The sequence below is a fragment of the Podarcis muralis genome, chromosome 9, assembly GCF_964188315.1.
Source record: "Podarcis muralis chromosome 9, rPodMur119.hap1.1, whole genome shotgun sequence".
In the NCBI taxonomy this organism is placed as follows: Eukaryota; Metazoa; Chordata; class Lepidosauria; order Squamata; family Lacertidae; genus Podarcis; species Podarcis muralis.
In genome coordinates this window covers 6364739-6388434 of record NC_135663.1, presented here as the reverse complement: position 1 = coordinate 6388434, position 23696 = coordinate 6364739, and the positions used below count along the sequence as shown (strand labels likewise).

The 23696-nt window shown below is 47.5% G+C and overlaps 1 protein-coding gene across 6 annotated transcripts in view; it reads left to right on the top strand.

Annotated features, from left to right (window-relative positions):
• Nucleotides 1–10242, top strand: part of RNF24 (ring finger protein 24) — an 80586-nt gene extending 70344 nt beyond the window's left edge. For all 6 annotated transcript variants that reach the window (XM_028744134.2, XM_077933739.1, XM_077933737.1 and 3 more), the window contains 4 exons: nt 678–720; nt 3161–3202; nt 6603–6682; nt 8120–10242. In XM_028744134.2, coding sequence (XP_028599967.1) covers nt 678–720; nt 3161–3202; nt 6603–6682; nt 8120–8261 — 307 coding nt within the window. In that variant the 3' untranslated portion in view covers nt 8262–10242. The remainder of the gene's footprint in view (nt 1–677; nt 721–3160; nt 3203–6602; nt 6683–8119) is intronic.
• The last annotated feature ends 13454 nt before the right edge of the window (nt 10243–23696 follow it).

The following is a 23696-nucleotide window of genomic DNA, read 5'->3' as shown; positions in this document are numbered from 1 at the left end:
GTCTTAAAACTTGTTTGCGGTATTCTTAAGAATTCAAGAGCCCATGGAAGAAGAAGCAGAGAGGATAATTATATCAGGCAGATGTTTAGTTTAGTTTAGTTTAGTTTAGTTTAGTTTAGTTTTTCTTTTCTTTTCTTTTCTTTTTACCACCTTTACAAGGTGGTAAAGAGAAGGGGTACTGAGCTAGCATTTCCACCCTGCGGTGTTGTGTGTGTATTAGGTGCACAGAGACATACTGCCTCTTTAAACGCACCCCTGTTGCAAACTATCAGGTTCCTATGAGCTTCCTTTCCTTCCAAACTGTGCTGCCTGTTTGCTTACAGATCTCTGCCTTTGAACTCAGAAAGGGTTGAGCGTGCTATTAATGGAGGCAAATCTACAAAAACGCTATTCATTTTTCCTTTGCATTTTTGGATAGCGTTGGCAACTTGCAAAGTGTTCAGTTTCCTGCGTACGAGTGGCAGAGTCCAGTAAGCCTTTCACTACTCAGTTTTCATTTGGGCAGAGCAGGCCTAAAAGGGACTGTCTGGTGTGATCTGTTCCCGAGGGTGGCGATTCTGATGTGCTGTTAGAGAATTGTAGAGCCCAACCCTTTGCAGTGCAAGAATTGTTGTTCCATTTTGTGTTTTTTATCTACTGTACCGTCTTCATATTCAATGTTCTTCTTTATTTTCTAGGCTTCGACACCAAGCCCACAAAGAGCTTTATGCCTACAAACAGGTAAGCTTTTCTTTCTCTTTGTCCCCTGCCGCCGATGTCGCTACCAGCAGGTCACCCTGACAAATTTCAAATCAGGGCATAGTTGAAAAGCTTCCCTGAGCTTTCACTTGCAACTAAAAGGCAAAATTGTTTTCAGGCTGCAGGCAAGTGAGCAAAACATCTCAGGTGCTCTCAGCCCTTTGCAGACAAACCAGCAATAAGATTTGACCCCTGCCCCAGGGAGCTTCCAAATTAGGATTCACCACCAAGGAAAAAAAATCCGATAAAGGCAGGGCTAACTGGGAACGACTCTGACACACCCATACCTGATTTATCCTTCCCTGCCCAAACCACAAACTGTAGCCGAGGTTTGTTCTGTAAACTGTGGTTTGACGTAAAGCAAGAGCCTGACTTTGGACGTAATACTTAGGCCAAACCATGGTTTGGCTGCCAGGAGCCGAGGAGCTGCCATCTTGTCTCTGGGAACCTGGGGTTGTATCCAGTGAAGACGTCCAGCTAACTTCATAATTTCCATTTCCGCAGTGGAACTTCTTCTCCCTCTCCTCTCCCCATCCTCCCTTTCCCCAGCCAACACAATTTTCATCTGGAGTGTTTGGGACAACCCCAGAACAGAACAGTGCGTCTTCCGGGGAGCAGGGCTGGGCGATATATCGATACATCGTCCAGTAACGGTTTCTAGACCACATCGCGATAACCGTTTCAAATGCATCACAAATCACTCTGTGTGTGTGTGTGTGTGTCCTTTCTGACATCGTAATATGTTGGGGTTTAGCTGGCGATACATTACGATGTTGGAAAGCAGATAACGTCCAGCCCTGTCAGGGAGGGAGAGAAGAAGGAGAAGTCTTTCTGTGAATGGAATAACTCTGCTGAACAAAAGCTCTGCACTTCAGCTCATTGATGTTCACCCATGGTTGCTGTAGGGGTCTTCCATACTTCCACTCATCCTGTGCCTAGAAAGCATAGGGGCAAGTGGCTTCCGTTTGCCTTGCCGCTTTCCCCGGGAAAACCCGCTCTTGAGCGCTGAATCGGAGCAAACATTAGTTCACGGATGGCCCAATTAATGTTTGCGTCAATTCAGCGTGCAAAAGAAGGTTTTTCTGGAAAGAGAGAGAGAGAAGGTTTTTGTAAAATATGGAGGGATTTGTGATATGTAAAATGAACCATGGAAAGAGAAGAAGGGAAGTCATTGATATCTTAATATTTGAAATAGTAAAACAGAAAATTATACAGTGGTACCTGTGGTTGCGAATGGGATCCGTTCCGGAGGCCCGTTCGCAACATGAAAAGAGTGCAACCCGCAGTGACACGTCTGCACACACGCAGGTTGCGATTTGGCACTTCTGCGCATGCGCGTGACGTCATTTTGCACTTCTGCGCATGCGCGAGCAGCAAAACCCAAAAGTAACCCTTTCCAGTACTTCCGGGTCGCCACGGGACGTAACCTGAAAGAATGTAACATGAAGCAAATGTAACGTGAGGTATGACTCTGTGTGCGTGTGTGTGTGTGTGTGTGTGTGTAATCTCGAGGTTTTTGCAGGAGGGCAGCAGTGGCACTAGCTGCAGTCCAGATAAGCTCCAAGTGCAAACAGGACCTTGGAATTGCTCCCGAGCAAAACATGCATAGGATTGCACTGCACCTTCTCTTTCATGATCCCATGGAAATTTATAAAAAAAAATAATTAAAAAAATGTCCAGTAACACCTTAGAGGCTAACTAAGTTTGTTCTTGGTATAAGCTTTTATGTGCATGCACACTTCACACGAAAGCTTATACCCAGAACAAACTGGGTGCCCCTGGAAAATGTATTTTTATTTTTTTATATATTTCGACTGCGTCAGACCAACACGGCTACCTACCTGAATCATGATCCCATGAAAGCAGTGGGTTTTTCCCCCTAAAAAAAATGTTTAGGGGTATTCTCATTTTGACTCAAGAAAATCACCATTTTATAGTTCAAATCAGGGAAAATAAATACAGCGAATGGACAAAAGTACAAAGATTCACAAAAATGTTTAGGGGTGTGCGCACCCCTGCGTATCATCACACCCCCCCCCCCAGAAAAAAAGCACTGCAGGGAGGCCATTCAATGCATTAAACTCTTCCCCCCTCCCTTTCTGTATCTATAAGTGGATGATATGTTTGTGGGGGCCTTTTTAGCATGCCCAGTGGGGCAGATTTCATTTTGCTGCTGCTTTTGAACCTTTGCAAGTCAAGGCTTTGGGAGCAAAGGTCAGCTGTGTCGTCCGGCTTGCGTGCATCTTACAAGAATTCAACCCCTGTTTTGCAATGTTTGTTTTCCTTGTGTGGGGGGGCTTTTGTTTTTTTGTGTGTTTTTTTGGTTTTTTTTTGTTGTTTTTGTTTTTTTTTTTTTTTGCACAACTACAGGCACCTCCATTTTCTAACACACCCTCTCACTCTCTCTCTTTTCCCCTTGCAGGTTATTCTAAAGGAAAAAGTCAAAGAACTCAACCTACATGAGGTAAGCTGGCTTTGTCACCCACAAAGAAAATCAAACTGATGTGGAAACAAGGAGAACTGAATTTAAGGTTGGGGGGAAATGAAAAATTGAGATAACTGAAATGAACACATTTGCCCTTCGCTCGCCACCAGGCAGATCTATATTAATTTGCCTTAATCTTGATTAATTTGCCTTAATCTAGATTAATTTGCCTTAATCTTGATTCCACCCCTCCAAGAAACTCGGGGAACCGTAATTCTGTGAGAGATTGGCTCTCTCCCATCAAAAAAATTTAAACAACCACCCCAATTTACAGCTTCCAGGATATATTGGGGGGGGGTGTTGAAGAGGAGTCATGGCAGTTTAATAGATATAGAACTAACTTTATCATTAATAATATTTGATTAAGAACATTTCAGTTACATCATACTGAACAATATGGAATAATTTAACTCTTTGTTTTGTGTTGGTTGTAAAAGGAAAGGTATAAAGAAAAATTTAAACAAAAAGTAAAGAATTTCAGTTATAAAAACTAAAGTGAAAAGACAGAAAAGTGCAAATGTAAATATATATATATATATTATTACACTAAATATACAGTCTTACCTCGGCTCCCGAACGCCTTGGGAGTTGAACGTTTCAGCTCCCAAACAATCAAACACTGGAAGTGAGTGTTCCGGTTTTCAAACTTTTTTTGGAAGCCGAACATCTGGCACGGCTTCCACTATTATTTCTGGCGTGCCTGCACAACCGGAAACCGTTTGGAAGCCGTGGCTTGGTTTCTGAACATTTTGGAAGTCAAACAAAATTCCAGAATGGATTCTGTTCGACTTCCAAGGTACGACTGTAATCAGAACCAACTTAGTGCCAACAAAGACATGAAACCCATCTGATTTTCAGAACTCTGTCACATAAGCTGTGCTCTTCCTTTGTAAATAATGTAGAGCCTTCTCCAAAAATAAGTCAAGGGCTCTCTTTTCCATCTGAAGAAGAGCCTTGTGAAGTCTGGAATCTTGCCTCCTTCCTTTGCCGGTGAAATTAGGCATCATTTGGGTCACCTTCCTTTCGACCTTTTCCTGAGCTCAGCAAGGATGTTTTCAATCTCTTGTAACTCTTGAAATCTGGCAAGGTGGGAAGAGACATCGAGCCGAGGAGGGGAAGAGAAGTCGAAAGCCTCCTCAGTTACTGTGGCGCCATCGGCGCTGACGGAATGAGTTACGGGGCTCTAAATTTAAATTTTGGAGGGAAGTGGGGAGTGTGTTGGGCCCCCTGGTATACGTGCTCAGAAGGCCGGACTTTCAGCAGCACAAACCTGACACCGTTATCGCTCTGCTCGGAGGAAATAAAAGCCAAAAAAGAAAAAAAAAAGCAAGTTTGGTTATGCAACTGCCATTTGCCACACAGCCGGAGAGGTTATTTTTATAGGCTATAAATCCTTACTGCTGGGTGGAGAGTCCCAGCAGGCCTTAGAGGAGGCTGGAAAGTTCTGTACCTTTCTCAAAAGAATTGGCTCTGACTCGGGCACATTTCCCTCCAGTCCTTTTTGTAGAATTGCAGAGTCCCTAAAGAATTAGGGGTCCCTAAAGGTCCTCTATAGGGACGCGGGTGGCGCTGTGGGTAAAACCTCAGCACCTAGGACTTGCCGATCGTCAGGTCAGCGGTTCGAATCCCCGTGGCGGGGTGCGCTCCCGCTGCTCGGTCCCAGCGCCTGCCAACCTAGCAGTTCGAAAGCACCTCCGGGTGCAAGTAGATAAATAGGGACCACTTACCAGCGGGAAGGTAAACGGCGTTCCGTGTGCTACGCTGGCTCGCCAGATGCAGCTTGTCACGCTGGCCACGTGACCCGGAAGTGTCTGCGGACAGCGCTGGCTCCCAGCCTCTAGAGTGAGATGAGCGCACAACCCTAGAGTCTGTCAAGACTGGCCCGTACAGGCAGGGGTACCTTTACCTTTTTAGTAGGGCTGTTCCTGTGCACATAACATCATTTTCTTCTTTTGAAATCTATCTGAGTCCATCATCCTGGTATGCCCCGCGGAGGACCTTAAAGTCCACAAATGACAACACTTTGGAGGTCCCAAGTCTCAAGGTGGTTAGATTGGTCTCAACGAGGACCAGGGCCTTTTCAGTACTGGCCCCGACTTGGTGGAACGCTCTGTCACAAGAGACCAGGGCCCTGCGGGACTTGACATCTGGGCCTGCAAGCCAGAGCTATTCCCCCTGGCCTTTGGTTTGGACTCAGTCTGACCCTTATGTTTCCCTCCCCTTAGGGTTTTGATCTGTGGGCTACTTTTAAAACGAGGCTGCATTTTAAATCGCGTTTTAACCTGTATTTTAAATTGGTTTTGTTTGTTTTTTGTGTCCCCCCCTTTATGTTTTTACTGTGATTTTATTTGTGTTAGCCGCCCTGAGCCCAGCTCTGGCCGGGGTATAAATAAAATTTGTTGTTGTTGTTGTTGTTATCCCTGGATAGCTCAGTTGGCTAGAGTGTGCTGCTGATAATGCCAAGGTTAGAATCATCAAATTGTAGAGCTGGAAAGTACTTTGAGGATCATCTAATCCAACTTCCTGCAGTGCAGGAATTTGCATTATTATTATTATTATTATTATTATTATTACAGTGGTGCCTCGCAAGACGAAATTAATTCGTTCGGCAAGTCTCTTCGTCTTGCGAGTTTTTCGTCTTGTGAAGCACGGTTTCCCATAGGAATGCATTGAAAATCAATTAATGCGTTCCTATGGAAACCGCCTTCAGACCAGGTCCGGGGACAGTCTGTCCCCCGACCTCTTCTGAAGGCTGGGGGGGGGGGGGACAAGGGCCTTTCTTCCCACCCCCAGCATTTTAAAAAACCCCGGGACAGCGGAGGACGTCTCCGCTGTCCGGGGCAATTTAAAAGCCCCTGGGAAGGCAGGCAGGGGGGACAAAGACTTTTGCCCCCGCCTGCCTTCAGAAGAGGTCCAGGACCTCGTTCCGATGCCGGGCGGCGGGGGGAGAGGTTCCCGCCCCGCCGCCCGGCATCGGGGCATCGTTCCGAAGCCCGGCGGCGGCGAGAGGAGGTGTCCCCGCCCCGCCGCCAGGCTTCGGAGGAGGTCCGAGGACAGCGGGGAAGACGCGCTGCGCTTCCCCGCTGTCCCGGAGATTTCCCTATGGGCTGTCGTCTTGTGAAGCAAGCCCATAGGGAAATTCGTTTTGCGAAGCGCCTCCAAAACGGAAAACCCTTTCGTCTAGCGGGTTTTCCGTCTTGCGAGGCGTTCGTCTTGCGGGGTACCACTGTATCTGGCTGGGTTACCATTGCAGGGGCTTGGACTAGCTCCTCAGGTCCCTTCCAACTCCATGGTTCTGAATGCAAAATACTTCTTTTCCCCCCTGTCTAACTGAACTTTCTTCTTTCTCCCCTTGTTCCTTTCCCGCCCCCCCTTTCAGATCTGTGCTGTTTGTTTGGAAGAGTTCAAGCCCAAAGATGAGCTGGGAATCTGCCCATGCAAACACGCCTTCCACAGAAAGTAAGTGTGCAAAATGGTCCGGGAAGAAATGTTTGCAAAGGCCTCCGGCCTCTCTTGGAAACCCCTAGGGCTGCGGGCAGCCTGCAAATTTGGGGGAGCGGCAGAAGGGAACATCTCTGCAGATGGACCTTCGGCCGTGAGGACGGTGCCTCCTGATTTCCCTTGAGGTTTGCACCCACCATCTAAGAGCCGGGTCCCGTAATGGTGGCGGCGGCAGAGGAGAAAGCCTTCCCTTTGTTTCCAGGCCATGGGGACATCTGTTAGGCGCATCCCTTGTCATGTACGATAAACAGAGCCAGACCCCATCCTGCAGAAAGTGCCAGGCTCCTTCCCCTGGCAACGCCAGTCCAAAGGATTGTGGGTGCCAGAGCTCAGAAAGAAAGACAACCGAGCCAAGAGGCTGGCAGTCTGATGCAGTATAAGGCAGTTTCAAATGCAAGCAGGGTGGGTTTACGATTATTAAATTTATTAGGGTTTTTCTTTTTGCCACAGGCAACTCAAAGCAACTTACCAAAAAAGACCTTTGCCCTTGTGGAGTGTTTCCTCGGCCTCCTCTCCTCTCCCCTCTCCTTGGGAGTCCTCTGGACAGCCGCTGCTACCATCCCTGGTCTCTGAGCTGCCCCCAGAGAGAGGTGCCTCCTCACGCTGCCCCACAGGGGCCTGGGACTTGTCTGTCCATTCCCAAGAGCAAGGGCTGGCAGACTGGCAGCCTCGACTCCCTTGCCCGCTTGCTTGCCTACTCTGAGGGCACCTCAGCTCCTGGCAACCAGCACCCCCTGGCCAATGCCAGAGGCACGATTCGCCTGGGGAGATTCTAGCCAGGGCTGCTGCAACAAACAGCCACATAAGCCTTTGGGAGGCAGAAATGGGAGAGGGCATCAGAGGAGGGAGGGAAGGAAAGAGGGATGGAGGCCAGTGTTGCCCGCAGCAGCCCTGACCATCATTCAAGGCCCCCCAGGTTGCCGCGGCATACTGGTTGAAAACCACTGCTTTATTTGGGTAACTACATTGGTTCCCATTATGTTTCCGAGCACAATTCAAAGTGTTGGTGCTGACCTTTAAAGCCCTAAACGGCCCGGACACTGAGGTCCTTCTGGCAGTTCCCTCACTGCGAGAAGCAAAGCTACAGGGAACCAGGCAGAGGGCCTTCTCAGTAGTGGCACCTGCCCTGCAGAACCCCCTCCCACACAGATCTCAAAGAGAAGAACAACTACCAGACTTTTAGAAGACATCTGAAGGCAGCCCTGTTTAGGGAAGCTTTTAATGTTTAACAGACCACTGTATTTTAATACTCTGTTGGAAGCCGCCCAGAGTAGCTGGGGAAACCCAGCCAGATAGGCGGAGTATAAATAATAAATTCCATTCCATTCCATTCTGCTATATTCCTAGCTTGAAGAGTGCCTATACTGAAGGGGCTGCTTTCTTTCCCTGCCACAGGTGCCTCATCAAATGGTTGGAGGTGCGCAAAGTCTGCCCGCTCTGCAACATGGCCGTCCTGCAGCTGGCGCAACTCCACAGCAAGCCGGATGCCCACGGACTCCCCCAAGAGCCCCTCCCTGGGGCGGCCAACATCGTATAGCTCCCCGCGAGCCTCTCTGGGGCGTGGCGCGCCGCCCAGAGACGTCCCGCTCTCTGAACTTGCTGCTTACGGCCTCGGGGCCTCCGCCGGGGCTTCTTCCACCTCGCGAGGAGCTGCCAGGACACACTTGAAGGAGGGGGAAGGTGATTGGACCGCAGAAACACCCTCAGCGCCGAGACCACCGCCGGTGCGACGAGAAGAGGCCATTCCGGGCTCGGCCTTTTCCTTTCTTCCTTCCAACCCCCTTTTTCTTTCCGTAAGAGCACTTTACGAAGGACACGTGCAGGTCCGGCGCCTGCGTTTGGACTGAGCTGCACACATGCCGGAGCGAGGGATGTGAGTGGCGCACCCTTTGCGCCTCGGGATCGTAGAGACCCCGCGTGGTCCTTTTTCTGCGGGTGGAATGGGAACCGCGCCCCGAGATTCTGCCGCTCAGCGGTTACCTCATACCGAATTGCCTGTGGCTTCCAGAACAGAACAAGGCAAGGGCCTAGCATGGTTCCAGAACGATCCGCAGCATCAGTCCATGTGACTCTCTCGTACGCTGTGGGGCGGAGAGCGAGAGCAGAGCCCAGCTCTCCAAAGGAAGAGTGGGTGCTTAGAGGCCTAGCGGCAACGCGCAGAAGATTATTTGGTTACCAGTCGGGCCAACGTCCACCAGGGTCCTGCTAGGCGCTTGAGATCCACACTGGCTTGGTTCCTGCCTCAGAAAATGATTCCTTAAGTGCCCCGGGAGGGAGGCGGGGGGAAGCAAACCACACAGATTCCTGTCATGTTAATGGACAACTCTGAAGCCAAGGAAAAGGCAGCATCCCACAGAGGAGGCAGCTTAGTAGCCTTTTGGATTCGGCAACAGGGGAACGTCCCTTTTTTTAAATTCCCACAATGCGGCAAATCCCATTTTTAACCAGGTTTGGGTGCAGAAGGGCATTTGCCTGCGTAGAAGCTAGACCTGATTGGAATTCAAAATAAAAATGGCAACTATTACGAACCCTGGACTCTGCAAGCTTCTTAGCAGCTTTGCGTAGAGTTGAGCGCAGACTTTTGGCAGGGTGGGGAATCATCTGAAAAAGAGGCCTGCTAGATCAGACCAAAGACCCTTCTAGTTCAGCTTCCAGTGTCCCACAGCAGCCCCCCCCCCAGAAGCCTCTGGGGAGCTGTAAGGGTGATAAGCCTCTCTCTCATTGCAGTTCGTGAGCAACTGGAGAGCCTCAGTGGGCCTCCTGCCTCTCGACCCAGAGGGTCTCCCATCATGGCCAGTAGCCATTGATGAGTCTCCGTTTTCCAACGGGTGTTTCAATTCCATCCGCCCAAATCTAAACTTTGTCAACCGCTAAGGCACCAAGCGAATATAGTTCGATGTATCCGAACATAGAGAATTCATTGGATTTGTTCAAAAGTAATTGTTTTCGGTTCCACTAGATAACCGGTCAGGGCAGGTTGGAGTCCAATTCATGTTCCGCTATCGATTTGTGAAAATAATGTTTTTTAAGCAAGTTTCTGGCCAGAGGAAGTTCTGACGGTGGAGGGGTCCATTTCCAAGATTACCTGCGCAGGTTATTTCGGGGTCTGCTAAGGTGGCAGGATGCTATCCCCAAACCCCCTTTTGGGCAGTGTGTTTTGTTTCTGTGTCCGCACTTGTTCAAAAGACACAGGGAAGGGATTTTGCAGTATTACGTTGTACAGCGCGAGGTTCCCTTTTTGCTAAAAATAAAATAAAATGGCACAGACTGTTCTTCCCGGTCCTTCCATAATAGGGGCAAATTTCCAATAGCCGGTTCTTAGTATGGCATGACTTTCAGTAGCCTTTTACTGTTTTCGTCCATCCGGGTTCAGCCTGATCTCTTCCTGCCGCGGTCTCCTTTTTGTAAATAGCGTGTGACTCAAGAGAGAGTTTATGAACCTTAGAAGTCCTCCTGGAGGAGACATTTGTACACTAAAATAAATAAATAAAATTCTGCAGCAGAATTTTTTTTTTTTTTTAAGAGAAAAGACACAAAGAAAACATGCTGGGTTTTTTATTTTGTAAACTATATTTTTGTATATTTAATTGCTATTTTAAAATTCTAATGCATCTTTTTTGCTAATCGCTATTCTTAAATGCGGGGAGGGTGGGGGGAGGGGAACGTTTGCATGTGATTTGACTTGAACTGTAAATAAAGGCAGATTTTGGAAATAACAGCAGAGTGGTGGAATCTGTGGCTGCTTATCTATATATCCATTCGGAAAGTCAAAGCCAGCTTTGGGTAATCTCTTAAGGGATAATCTGAACTGTGGTTGCAGAGCCACTAAGGGGGCAGAGCACAGTGCATGCTAAGACATTGAGGGGGGAAAGTGTTTGCCGATTTACTTTGGGGGAAACAAACTCGGCAGTAACAAATGGGATAGAGGAAACCTGAGGAGAACACATGCAAATTGCAGTTTTCACAAACCCCCGTAGCTCTTTTCTGTAAGAACTCTGGTTTCAGTATATTGAAATGAGTTCGCCAAGGAGCCGTGCGTGGAATGTTTATGAACATTCTTAGCTGCCTGGAAGTTTTGAAAAAGAGCTTATTGCAGGAACGGAGTATACTTTTGGTGGGAAGGGATGCAGTAGGCAACATTACCATAAATGTTTGCCCATTGTCAGGAGTGAGCAGGCAGTAAATCACACCATGAAAATTGGGACTTTTCATTCGCAAGAACACGATCTGCACAGACTTGGATGACTGTGAGGCCTAATGAGCAGAGCACTTCATCCCCGGTAGGTCTTGCCCCATGGGTCAGTTGCTGAGACTGAAAATCTCCACCTCCCCACAGCAGCCGTCTACGTCCCCTCCTCTCCAGGGCTTTTCCCAAGCAATCAGAGACTGTGCCTATGTGCAGCCAACCTCTCCTCTGCTCTTTTCATGCCTCTTCTGGTTCTGTGAGACATGGGAGGGGGGGAGATGTTCACAGCAGGAGAGGGAGACACCTGTGACTGCACCAGCCAGACTCATCTCCTTCCGCTTCTGCCTCTGATTCTGGACTTCTCTCTGCCACAGACTCTCCCCGCTCACTAAGCCCTGTTACCTCTTCAATTTTCAACACCTCCTCTTCCCAGTCCTCTCCCTCTGACCACTCATTGTCGTCTCACCACCAACCTGGGCTCTGAACTTTCTCCTCTTTGGGGTTCCCTTGCTGGTTCCTCCCCTCACTACTTTGCATCCAACCAGTCCATTGCACATTTGTGTGTGTGTGTGTGTGTGTGTGTGTGTGAGAGAGAGAGAGAGAGAGAGAGAGAGAGAGAGAGAGAGAGAGAGAGAAACTATGAAGGCGAAACAGATGGAACATAAAGCTCCATGCACAAAACACACCCGTGAATTTATGTAGGTCTGCGCCTCTGTTACTCCTGTGAAGTGTCTCACAAACATCCCTATAAGGTTGAACACATCTGGTCCAGCATCCTGTTCTTGCAGAGGCCAACCAGATGTCCCTGGCAGAACCTGAGTGCAACAGCATCTTTCCCACGGTAAATGGGAGAACATTGCAGCTAGGAGCCATTAATAGCCGCCTCTTCCATTAATTTATCTCATCCTCTTCACAACCACCCAAATTGGTGGCCATCACTTCCCCCTTGTGATAGTAAAGTCCATAGTTTAATGATGCTCAGTGTGCATACAATTCTTTTGCAGCTCCCAGATCTTCCATCATTCAGCTTCTTGGACGTTCTCAATTTCTACTGTTGCAAGGCAGACAGAATCCCCCCCCCCCCCCCCGTGTGCACACATGTACACTTTTCAAAGCTGCGGCGCGCAGCTCTACGTCTCAAACTCTAGACCGCTGAAGCTCCGTCTGAGTCTCCTCCCCCCATACACCAGTTTAAGACCCTAGCCTTGCTCCACCTCTTCCTCTGCTCACTCCTCCTCTGGGTCCGCTTGTCCGCCGAGGTCCTGCCCTTCCTAGACTCTTCTGACGCTGAATCCCCTGAGTCTTCCCCCTCCCTCCGGCGATCTTTAGGACCTGGTTCCCAATCCGGGTTTTCTGCTGTCCCGCGCGCCTGTACATTTGAACTTGGCGCGCGCGCCCAGCCTGCCACCTTCCTTCTGACCGTTATACTGCTCCTGTCGCTGCTTCCCCCTTCGGGGATGCCAGCTGGGTCTGACTCCTCCTGCCTGCTTGCCGGAGGAGACGTTGACTCAGACCTATGGGGCTCTTCGCCCCCACTACGCTCTGGTGGGGAAGCTGGTCCTGATTTCCAGCTACTGCTTTGGGAGTCTCCGCTGGCCCCCTGCTTCTGGTGTGTCCCCCCTGGGACCCCCCTTGCCCTGGCCATCGGCGCCCCCTTCTGGGAATCTTCTGATTCACTGGAGAGGCTCATGGAATCTCTCGGGTCACTGTCATTCTGCCCTCCGCTGCCCTCAGATTCTTCCCCTTCGCTCTCCATTTGCTCTCTCCCCTGCACCTCTGCTCCTGAGCCCCTGACAATGTCGTTTGCCTTTTTTCCCCTGAACCTTTTCCAAATCCACGATGCTTCTTTTGAACTGGGTTGAGAACTGCAGACAGCATCCCCAGGTGGCAAGGGGGAGACAAATGGCAGCTGCTTCTCCCTCATTGCTCGGGCATTTGGGTTGCCCTTTCCTGAGCTGTGTTTGATCTTTTGCTAATGCACCACTCCCACTGTTCAGGGCCTGTCAGCTGAGCATTGATAGAAAGCAGCTCTTGGCTGTGGGTGACGGCAGCTCAAGCGTGATGCTAGCTGGGTACATCATGAACAAGCTGAAGGGGGGTTCTGCCTGGTACCTGGCCACCTTCCAGAATATCCAACGGGTGCCAAATGTGGTTGGCAGCGAGAGCTGTTCTCTGCAGGTGCACAAACAGAGATTTTAAAAACAAATAAATGTGGTGCATGCGAGGCGCGGATATGGGAAATCTGTCCCCGGAAAGTACAGTGTATCTCTTTTTGTGGTGCTGCATATTTTAAAGAAAAGCTGCTGCGTTTGGCCTTGCTGGGGGAAAGTATGCATTAAAATGTGTATATTTTGCAATACTTATTTATTTATTGAATATATATACTCTGCCCTTCCTCCCCCAAGGAGCCCAGAGCACCAGATGGACAATTTTAAAACAAAAAAGAAAGGTACATTATTCTGAAACCATTTAAACAGCCTAAAAATAATGCAACATTTCTGCAATTTGCAGGGTTTTTGTTAATAACAACAATTTAAAATATATATATTTTTAAAAACCTAATGAAAACTCACCAATATTTAGGCGTGACTTTCTCCTAATAGCACAATTTTTTTTTGCATGTGATTATCTATAATCAAATGCATTATAAGTGCTGTTTTCTCTAATGTATTCATCTTTATGTACAGTATACTTGTCCTGATCATATGTAATTTTTTGTCAGTCGGTTGGTTAGTTGTTTGCGATGCTACATTCCCAAAATTAAGAGAAGTGCAAATTTCAAAAGATGGCTACATTTCAGTTCTCATCTTGTTTCAGAATGTGCAAATTAGGTGGCTTTGCCTTTAAATGCAAACGGAATCAAATTGCACCCCATTTCTAATACAGTGGATGCTCAGGTTGCAAACGTGATCCGTGCGGGATGCACGTTTGCAACCCACAGCTGTGTCTGCGCATGTGCAGGTTTTGATTCGGCGCTTCTGCGCATGCGCAAAGCGTGATCAAGCACTTCTGCGCAAGTGCGACCGCTGAAACCTGGAAGTAACCCATTCCGGTACTTCCGGGTTTCGGCAGTCCGTAACCTGAAAAAATGCAACCTGAAGCGTCTGTAACCCGAGGTATGACTGTACCCACCTGTTCCCTGCCCCTCCACCATCAAATCCAGATTGACCATTTCCGAGGGAAATTTAGCAAATTAAAAAACAAACACTGCCCATGACCCATTTGCGATATATCTCAGCAACCTCCTTAAAAGAGTAAGTCCTCTTCTGAATGCACCCTAAGATCAGAACCACCTAGAAGGTGATGCCAGCCTCTCCTCTCCTCTCTCTCTCTCTCTCTCTCTCTCTCTCTCTCTCTCCTTGCAGGAAACCTCCTGTGTCTTCCACACACAAAAACAAAAGGCCCCTTGGCAATTTCTTATGTCTTGCAGCAACACTTTGGGGAAGACTAGCAGGCCCAAGGGATACGTGCTTTGTTTTCTCTGAATACTGTGCTTCTCTGGCTTTTCCGCACACCAGCCTTTTAAAAGTTGCTTTTCCAATGTGAGTCACTGTTCCAGTATTTACAGCCAGTGTGGCACAGTGGCTGCAGTGTCGGAACAGGACCTGGGAGACCAGGGATCGAATCCATGCTCGGCCATGATGCTCACTGGGTGTGACTCCGCACCAGCCTCTCGCTGCTCTTGTGCTCGGGTCCAGCTTGCGCAAACATCTTGGTGGCCACAGTGAGAACAGGATGCTCAACAAGGTGGCATTTGACCTGACCCAGGAAGCTCTTATTCTGCTCCTAACCCACACCAGTTTTCTAGAGTTGGCCTTTGCGGTCCTCGACGGGCAGAGGCAGAGTGAGCAGAACCAGGTGAGAGAGGCCTGATGTTTTCAGCAGGTGTTCCCAGCCATATTGGTGCTTGTTTGGTTTTTTTAAAAAAACCAGAGTCATTTATTTTGTCTTATCAGCGAAACTTGTTCCTACATGAAAAGGTTCCCAGCACGAAGGCTGCCTTTGCCTTCTCAAAGAGCTGATCAGTTGCACTTCTGGGTAGGTGGACATCGGCAGCTGTCCTCCTGGGTCCTCCAGTTTTCCAAAAGTGAGAAGACTGGTGTGCAAACTCAGTGTCAGAAGCGAGCCAGCAGTAAATCACACCGTGCAAGTTGGAGTTAACTCTTTATTAGCAAAATCACAATCTGCACATAGTTGGTTGAGTATCAGGCCTCCTGAGCACAGCAGCTCATCCCTGCTAGAATCAGTTGCCAAGACGGAAGGTCCCTGCCATCCCACGGCTGTGCAAGGGCCCTTGTCTCCAGGGTTTACCCCCAAGCAATCTGAGACACCACTTGTGTACAGCCAATCACTCCTCTGCAGATTTTAGGCCTCTGCTGGTGGTTCTGGGAGACCAGGGGGAGGAGAGCTTGTCAGGAGGAGAAAGACCTCTGGACTTCTTTGCCTCTGGGCATTCCTCCTCTCCTGATTCAGCTTCTGCCTCCAATTCTGGACTTCTCTCTGCCACAGACTCTCCCAGCTCATTAAGCCCTGTTGCGTCTTCAGCTTCTGACACCTCCTCTGAGTCTTCTCCCTTTGATTACTTCTTGTCCCACCACCATCCCAAGCTCTGAGCCTTCTTCCCTGGGGGTTCCCCAGCTGGTTCCTCCCTCCGATCCTACCAGTCCGTGACACTCAGCTACCCCATTCAGTGAGTCTACCACACACCCGGTGACAAAACTTTGAAACGCTTTTTTTCCAGGCACCGCTGGCGCTGCCATGGGAGTCGACATACGCCACAACAAGGACCAAAAAGTTTGACGCAAAGAGCCTAAGGGTCAGGATATCTACCTTCGCCTCCTGGTCAAGCTCTACATATTTCTTGCTCAACAGACCAATGCAAAATTCAACAAGGTGATTCTGAAACGGCTCTTTATGAGCCACACCAACAGGTCTCCGCTGTCCGTTTCCCGCATGATCCGTAAGATGAAGCTCCCAGGCCAGGAGAACAAAACTGCTGTCGTGGTGGGTACAGTGACCGATGATGTTCACATCCAGGAAATCCCCAAACTGAAGGCTTGTGTCCTGAGAGTGACCCAAGGAGCCTGTACCCACATCCTGAAAGCTGCTGGCCAGATCATGACTTTTGACCAGTTGGCTGCCCCCAAGGGCCAAGGAACTGTTCTGCTTTCTGGACCCTGGAAGGCTCGCAAAGTTTATAGGCATTTTGGCAAGGCCCCTGGAACCCGACACAGCCATACATCATAGAATCATAGAATCATAGACTTGGAATAGACCACAAGGGCCATCGAGTCCAACCCCCTGCCAAGCAGGAAACACCATCAGAGCACTCCTGACATATGGTTGTCAAGCCTCTGCTTAAAGACCTCCAAAGAAGGAGACTCCACCACACTCCTTGGCAGCAAATTCCACTGTCGAACAGCTCTTACTGTCAGGAAGTTCTTCCTAATGTTTAGGTGGAATCTTCTTTCTTGTAGTTTGGATCCATTGCTCCGTGTCCGCTTCGCTGGAGCAGCAGAAAACAACCTTTCTCCCTCCTCTATATGACATCCTTTTATATATTTGAACATGGCTATCATATCACCCCTTAACCTCCTCTTCTCCAGGCTAAACATGCCCAGCTCCCTTAGCCGTTCCTCATAAGGCATCGTTTCCAGGCCTCTGAATCAGATCCAAGGGCCGCAAGTTTGAGTGGGCTCGAGGTCACCGTGGCAGTCGAGGCTACAAAAACTAGATTGGGTCTTGAAATATTTGAAGGCTGTGATGCGCTGGATTAAATTTGCTAAAACTTTGAAGCAATCAACCACATTTTGGACCACCGTCTCTCCAGAACAGCAGTCTATAGATAACCTTAATAAAATAAATATAAATAAAGGAGAAGGTGGTTCCATTGCCAGGCATCACTCCTCAATTCACGTTGAAGGCTGCATTCGTCACTTTCGCATGCTCTTTTCGAAAAGAACCGCAGCGAAGGCCTTTTTTCTCAGCAAGTGTTATTGGGTGGACCTGTGCTGCCCTCCAGTGACTCCGATGAGTAACAAGCAAAGCTTTGAAAGGAATGGCTTTCTCTTGCCACCTCCGTGACAGGTGAGCACAAGCTGGCCAATTTTTAAACAGGCCTCAACGAGGGGGGCAGGTTTTGCACAGGTTTCAAAAGATAGGACTACATTCCCTGCACAACATGCAGAGTGAGCCTTTGTCAGCAAAAGCCCAGCTTTAAAAACATTATCTCTTTAAATCACGTTTCTGAAGTGTGTTCCCTAAGCTGGTTGCACTCCCAAGTATTTTTAAAACTACACTTCCCACCACCCCTGACTGCTAGCTATGCTACCAGGGGCAGATACAAATTGGTCCAAAAGGCACACCTTTGTTAGAATCATAGAACTGTAGGGCTTTCTTTCTTTCTTTCTTTCTTTCTTTCTTTCTTTGGCAAGAGAAATCGGTGGATTATGCAGAATTGGCGAAATTGACATACAAACTGCGAGACAAGGACAACTGTGACTTCAAAGAAGAATGGGAACTTTTTACAAACTACTTAAAAAAACAACAAAAGGAATTGGACTCCTTGGCAGGTTTCGAATAAACATACACAAATTTATTGTTAACATAAATAACATAATTTAAGGAGCTTTACCATTTTACAATATGCAGAGAATAACATGTGTTGAAAAATCAGAGAGAGGAGCTGAGGGAAGTCTTGGGGGTTTCTTCTTGGGAAGGGAAAGAATAGGGGGTGAAGATGATATGTTTTGATAATTTGTTATGTTGAAATTCTTAATAAAAATTGTTTGTTTTTTTTTAAAAAGAATCATAGAATTGTAGGGTTCAAAGTAATCCCCAGGGTCTTCTAGTCCAACCCCCTAGAACGCGGGAATATCCACTAGATCATGACAGACAGCCCTCCAACCTATGTTTAAAAACCTCCAAGGAAGAACAATTCACCATCTCGCAAGGGAGTCCATTCCACAGTCAAACAGCTCCCACTGCCAGAAATTATTCCAGATGTTAAGTCGGAATCTCCTTTCTTGTACCTTGGAAGGCTTTGGTTTGGGTCCTACCCGCCAAGAGCGAGAGAAAACAAGCTTGCTCCAACTTCCACGTGACAGGCCTTGAGATGTTTAAAGATGGCTATCATATCTCTTGTCTTCACCTTCCCAGGCTAAACAGACTCAACTCCTTCAACTGTTCCTCATAAGGCTTAGTTTCCAGACCCCTGATCATCTTGGTCGCCCACCTCTGCACACCTTCCAGCTTGTCAACATCCTTCTTAAATTGGCGTGCCCAGAACTGGACACAGTAGGCTGCATATGAATGCTGCCTTTTCAGCTCTCATCTACCCTAAGACATTATGAGGTATGGGGCTGGTGTGGTACCTCTGGTTGCGAACGGGATCCGTTCTGGAGGCCTGTTCGCAACATGAAAAGAGTGCAACCCGCAGCGGCATATCTGCGCACGTGGGTTGTGATTTGCCGCTTCTGCGCATGACGTCATTTTGCGTGTCTGCGCATGCGTGAGCGGCGAAACCAAAAAGTAACCCTTTCCAGTACTTCCGGGTCGTCGCGGGATGTAACCTGAAAGAACGTAACATGAAGCAAACGTAACATGAGGTACAGTGGTACCTCTGGATGCGAACGGGATCTGTTCCGGAGCCCCGTTCGCATCCTGAAGCGAACGCAACCCGTGTCTGTGCATGCTGTGATTCACCGCTTCCGCGCATGCGTGGTGTCATTTTGAACGCCTGTGCATGCGCGAGCGGTGAAACCCGGAAGTAATGCATTCCGTTACTTCCGGGTCACTGCAGAGCGTAACCTGAAAACGCTGAACCCAAAGCTACTTCAACCCAAGGTATGGCTGTATTTAAAAAGTCACCATTGTCCTTCAGTAGAACAGATTCTGCTGTGCACTGCAGGGGGCTGGACTAGATGACCCGTCCCTTCAGCGCTATAATTCTATGCCTCCACCATTTCCTTGTGCCAGATCACTTCCCTCCCCATATCCCCAACCTTCCCCCCTGGGAGTTTCCAGCCAAAATGCAACACTCTTTCTTCCCCCATTCCCCCATTTTTCTACCCAGCCCTCCCCCACCAATCAACTGCCCTACTTCTTCAATAATAGCTCTCTTCAAATGGGATGCCCTATTTACTAATGACAAAACATGGGGAACAAAGTCATTTAAGCGCTTAAGCTCCCCTTGACCTACTTTGCATTTGCCATAAATGTATCGCTGCGGTAGGACAGCTGACTTTTCTCAAGACCCCGGCTCTTTTGAAAAGGGTGTTTTTAACCATCCGTACGGAGATAATTCATTTTTATTTCATTTGCCAAATGAATCGGGGAAGAGAACTGAGCTGGGCATTTGCCGGGACTGTCACCACCTCAGGCCCAGCTGCTCTAGTGTTTTTTGCCCTGGGGAAATGGAATAAATCTATACCACTTTATAAACAGTCATGGCTTCCCTCTGAGGAATCCTGGGAACTGTAGTTTGTTAACAGTGCTGACGTACCATTGATACAATCAATGATACAATCTGGTTTTCCTTTTATTGAAGAACAGGCTATTTTAATGCCATCACAGAGGTACCGTATTTTTTCCCCTATAGGACGCACTTTTTCCCCTCCAAAAATGAAGGGGAAATGTGTGTGCATCCTATGGGGCGAATGCAGGCTTTCGCTGAAGCCTGGAGAGCGAGAGGCGTCGGTGCGCACCGACCCCTCTCACTCTCCAGGCTTCAGGAAGCTATCCGCAAGCCTTGGGAGCCTGGGAGTGCCCACCGGGCTCGCAAGGCTTGCGGGCAGCAGTCTGCGGCCCGAATCACGGGGCGCGCAGTGGAGCGCGCCCCGGGCTTCAGGCAGATATCCGCAAGCCTTGGGAGCCCAACGCGACTTCCCGCCGGTCTCCCCAGGCTTGCGGATAGCAGCCTGTATCCCGAAGCCTGGGGAGCGCTCCGCAGCGCACCCCAGGCTTCGGGCAGATATCTGCAAGCCTGTTCTGGGGGCTGTGGTCAGGGGAATTTTTTTTCTTTACCCCCCCCCCAAAAAAAAACACTAGGTGCGCCCTATGGGCCAGTGTGCCCTATAGGGCGAAAAATACAGTATCTGTGGAGGGGATATATATTCATTGAAATGAATTCATTAAAAATGTTATCTTTCTTTTCATTTAAAAAAGAACCTACCTGTTTCTTAAGTCTGGCACTAGATGTCCTTCTCTAAATATCCCTGCCACTCTCTGGGTTTTCTTAATGATAATTACTATTATTTATATGCTGCAACCTGACTGGGTTGCCTGGAGAGCCACGTCTTAAGACATTCTCAAAAAGAATAAGATTGCCCAGGATTTTAACTGATTTTATATCTACTGATTTTTGTATTTTTACTGTTGCTTCTGTTTCTGATCTGGTTTTTTGTTTGTTTTATGGTTCTCTTTTGTAGGTTATCTTAAAAATCTAGATTAATAAAATTATGTAAAAAACAAAACAAAAAGGAAAACTGCTGAGAGTTTTTAAGAGACCCCTGCTCCTCTCTCAGAGCAGATTAATCATTAATCCCTCTACCCAGGGAACTCTGGGAATTTTAGCTTCATGAATATAACAGGGCACCCTTGCAGTTCCCAAGATTCTCATGAGGTAACGCTGTGTCTTTATTTTTTATTTTTTAAAAAATAATTTTTATTAATTTTCCAATCATGTAATAAAAACAAACAATAAAACAAAACAAAACATACAAACAAATAAACATGTATAATTTCATAAACTCATTTTCTTTCACCTTATTTCCCGGACTTCCCCATACCTCCCTTTTTCTGCATCCTTATTTTTCCCTTTTGATAGCAACCCTCCATTTAATTAATTAACTCATCTTCATTAGAATTCCCTTAAATTTATGATTTACAGCTGCAATTCTCTGTTTCTTAACACCATAGCATCTCAGCACTCCTCAATGTTACAACAATTTTTAAGGTATATTTTAAATTTCTTCCAATCTTCTTCCACTGTCTCACTCCCCTGGTCACGGATTCTGCCGGTCATCTCTGCCATTCCCATGAGGTAACGCTGTGTCTTTAAAGCAGTACGATACTGCCAAAGTACCCCCAAGATATTCTTGAGAAGATGGTAAAATGTGATGAACAGATTACGCTAGTAGGACTGCAAAAAGTTTTGTAAAATGGATTATCTGAAATATTACAAGAGAGACTATGAAAAGAATTATTAGTTAAGGACAATTAAATGCAATATAGAAATTAAGAAATGCAGAATAAGTGATAAAGAACGGAAAATCATCAGAGCTGTTGACAGAAGTCTAAAACATTGTATAAGATGATATGTTGTATGACTGTTGGAACTGATGTTTAAAAATCAATAAAAATGTATAATAAAAAAAGAGAAGCTGGTAAAATGTGGATTTGTAGCTGAGAGAAGCTATGATAGCCATCTTCAAATATCTCAAGGGCTGTCACATGGAAGATGGAGCAAGCTTGTTTTCTTCTGCTCCGGAGGGCAGGACTCGAACCCATGGCTTCAAGTTACAAGAAAGGAGATTCCTACTGAACAACAGGACGAACTTCCTGACCGTAAGAGCTGTTTGACAGTGGAACAGACTCCCAAAGGTAACAGGCTCTCCATCATTGTAGGTTTTTAAGCAGAGGTTGGATGGCCATCTGTCATGGAAGCTTTAGTTGAGATTCCTGCATTGCAGGGGGCTGGACTAGATGACCTGCGGGTCCCTTCCAACTCTAAAATTCTTTCCTGTTCCTTCTTCCGGTTGGTGGCCTATTTACTTTGATTCACTGCTGCATTGTTTCTCCCACTAGATGCCTTCAGCAGCCAGCAATGAAGAGAAGCAGTAGAGGTAATGAAGTCAGCCTCACCTATGAACCTATCGATCGCATTGGTGAGAACAAGTGTATGGATTTGCAGGGATTTGGGAGCAAGGAGAGGGACTTTGAGGGAAAATCACCAGGTACAAATGAATCAAATTTTATTGTAATGTCAAATAGAAATAGAATGCGTTTAGAGGGGATTAAGGAAAGAACCACTTCAGATTGAGATGATGATGATGATGATAATGATGATGATTTTATACCCTGCCAACATTAAAAAGTTTCCTGAACAGGGTTGCCTTCAGATGTCTTCTAAAAGCCAGAGAGTTGTTTATTTCCTTGACATCTGATGGGAGAGCGTTCCACAGGGCGGGTGCCACTACCGAGAAGGCCCTCTGCCTGCTTCCCTGTAACCTCACTTCTCCCAGTGAGGGAACCACCAGAGGGGCCTCAGAGCATGCCAAATGATGGGGGTGGACACACTCCTTCACGTATACAGATAAAGAAGTATTGATTTTCCACTTCACCTAAACCAAGCTATGTGGAAACTCAAGAGGGTTAGACATGCGTCAATGAGGTCCTCAGTCGCTCAAAGGTTGTCCATCCCTCTGTTAGATTGTGTGTGGCCCCCATGCTCATCAAGGTAGCACAAGGGGGAAGAATCACCCAGTGATCTCGCAGTGGGAGCCAAGAGTTTCAATTGCCTACTGTTGGCATCTGGATGGTTCATCGACAAAACTAGCAATTCGGGAGGTTATTTTTATAATCAATGCTTGGAGGAAGCGTTCAGTGCTTAAAAACTCCTACCATCTCGCTCAAAAAAAGATCTCCCGCCTATTAAACCAAAAGCCCACAATCCTTCTCTGTGCCTTTTTTATAGTAGGGAATTTGAGAACTGTGAGTCAGCCTGCACATGCACCCAACCTAGAATTGCTATGGAAATGCCAGAGGCCCCATCAGTATTGGCATTCCGCGGGCTCTTCAAGACTCACCTATTTAGACCAACGTTTCCTTCATCTCTTGCCTTGCTGCTTCAAAGGATGTTAATTACTGGTGTTTTATGTACTTGTTTTACTATGTGTTTTAATTACAGGCAGCTGTATTTTTTGTTTCATCCTTGTTATGATGCTGTCGGCTTTTATTTATTTGTGAACTGCCTTGGCATTTCTTCTTGAAATGAAAGGTAGCATGTAAATTCTGCTTGTAACAACTACAACAGATGCCCAATAACTGGGTCACGCAACCCACAGGTGGTCCATCTACAGCTCGCGGGCCTCAGGTAGCAGTGGCAGCATGGATCTTTGGTATGCAATGGTACAAGGAGGAGGGTCTGCAGTCTAGGCTGCAGCATGGGATCAGAGATGTACCCATGCCTGTTTCTGCTGGGCACATTGCTGCCTTGCTTGGGGGGAGGGGGGAGTACTTCTAAGGCACAAGGGAAAGCATATCTTCTGAAGTGTGATCTAGAGCAAGGTTCCCCAAACTTGGATCTCCAGCTATTTTTGGACTACAATTCCCATCATTCCTAGCTAGCTGGACCAGTGGTCAGGAATGATGGAAATTGTAGTCCAAAAACAACTGGAGACCCAAGTCTGGGAAACCCTGATCTAGAGCCATCTTCTTTGACCTTGGGTCCCCAGATGTTGTTGGACTACAAATTCCATCAGCCCCAGTCATCTTAGCCAATGGTCAGGGGTGATGGGAGTTGTAGTGCATTAACATTCTGGGAACTAGAGTGACTCTAGGCTACACGATGGGCTCAGCTTGGTGCCCACTTGCAGCCCGAAAAGGTGGCTTCTGATCCCCACCCTCCCCTTCTTCAGAAGAAGGAAGTTGACAGATTGTGTCCCCGTAAATGGGATTGCAGGCTTAAATCCTTCTCTTCCCCAGATCCCCTTCCTTCTCCCCAATTTCTTTACAAGAACACAAGCAGGAAAGCAATTTTCTTCAAAGCAAGAAGGCTGCACACTG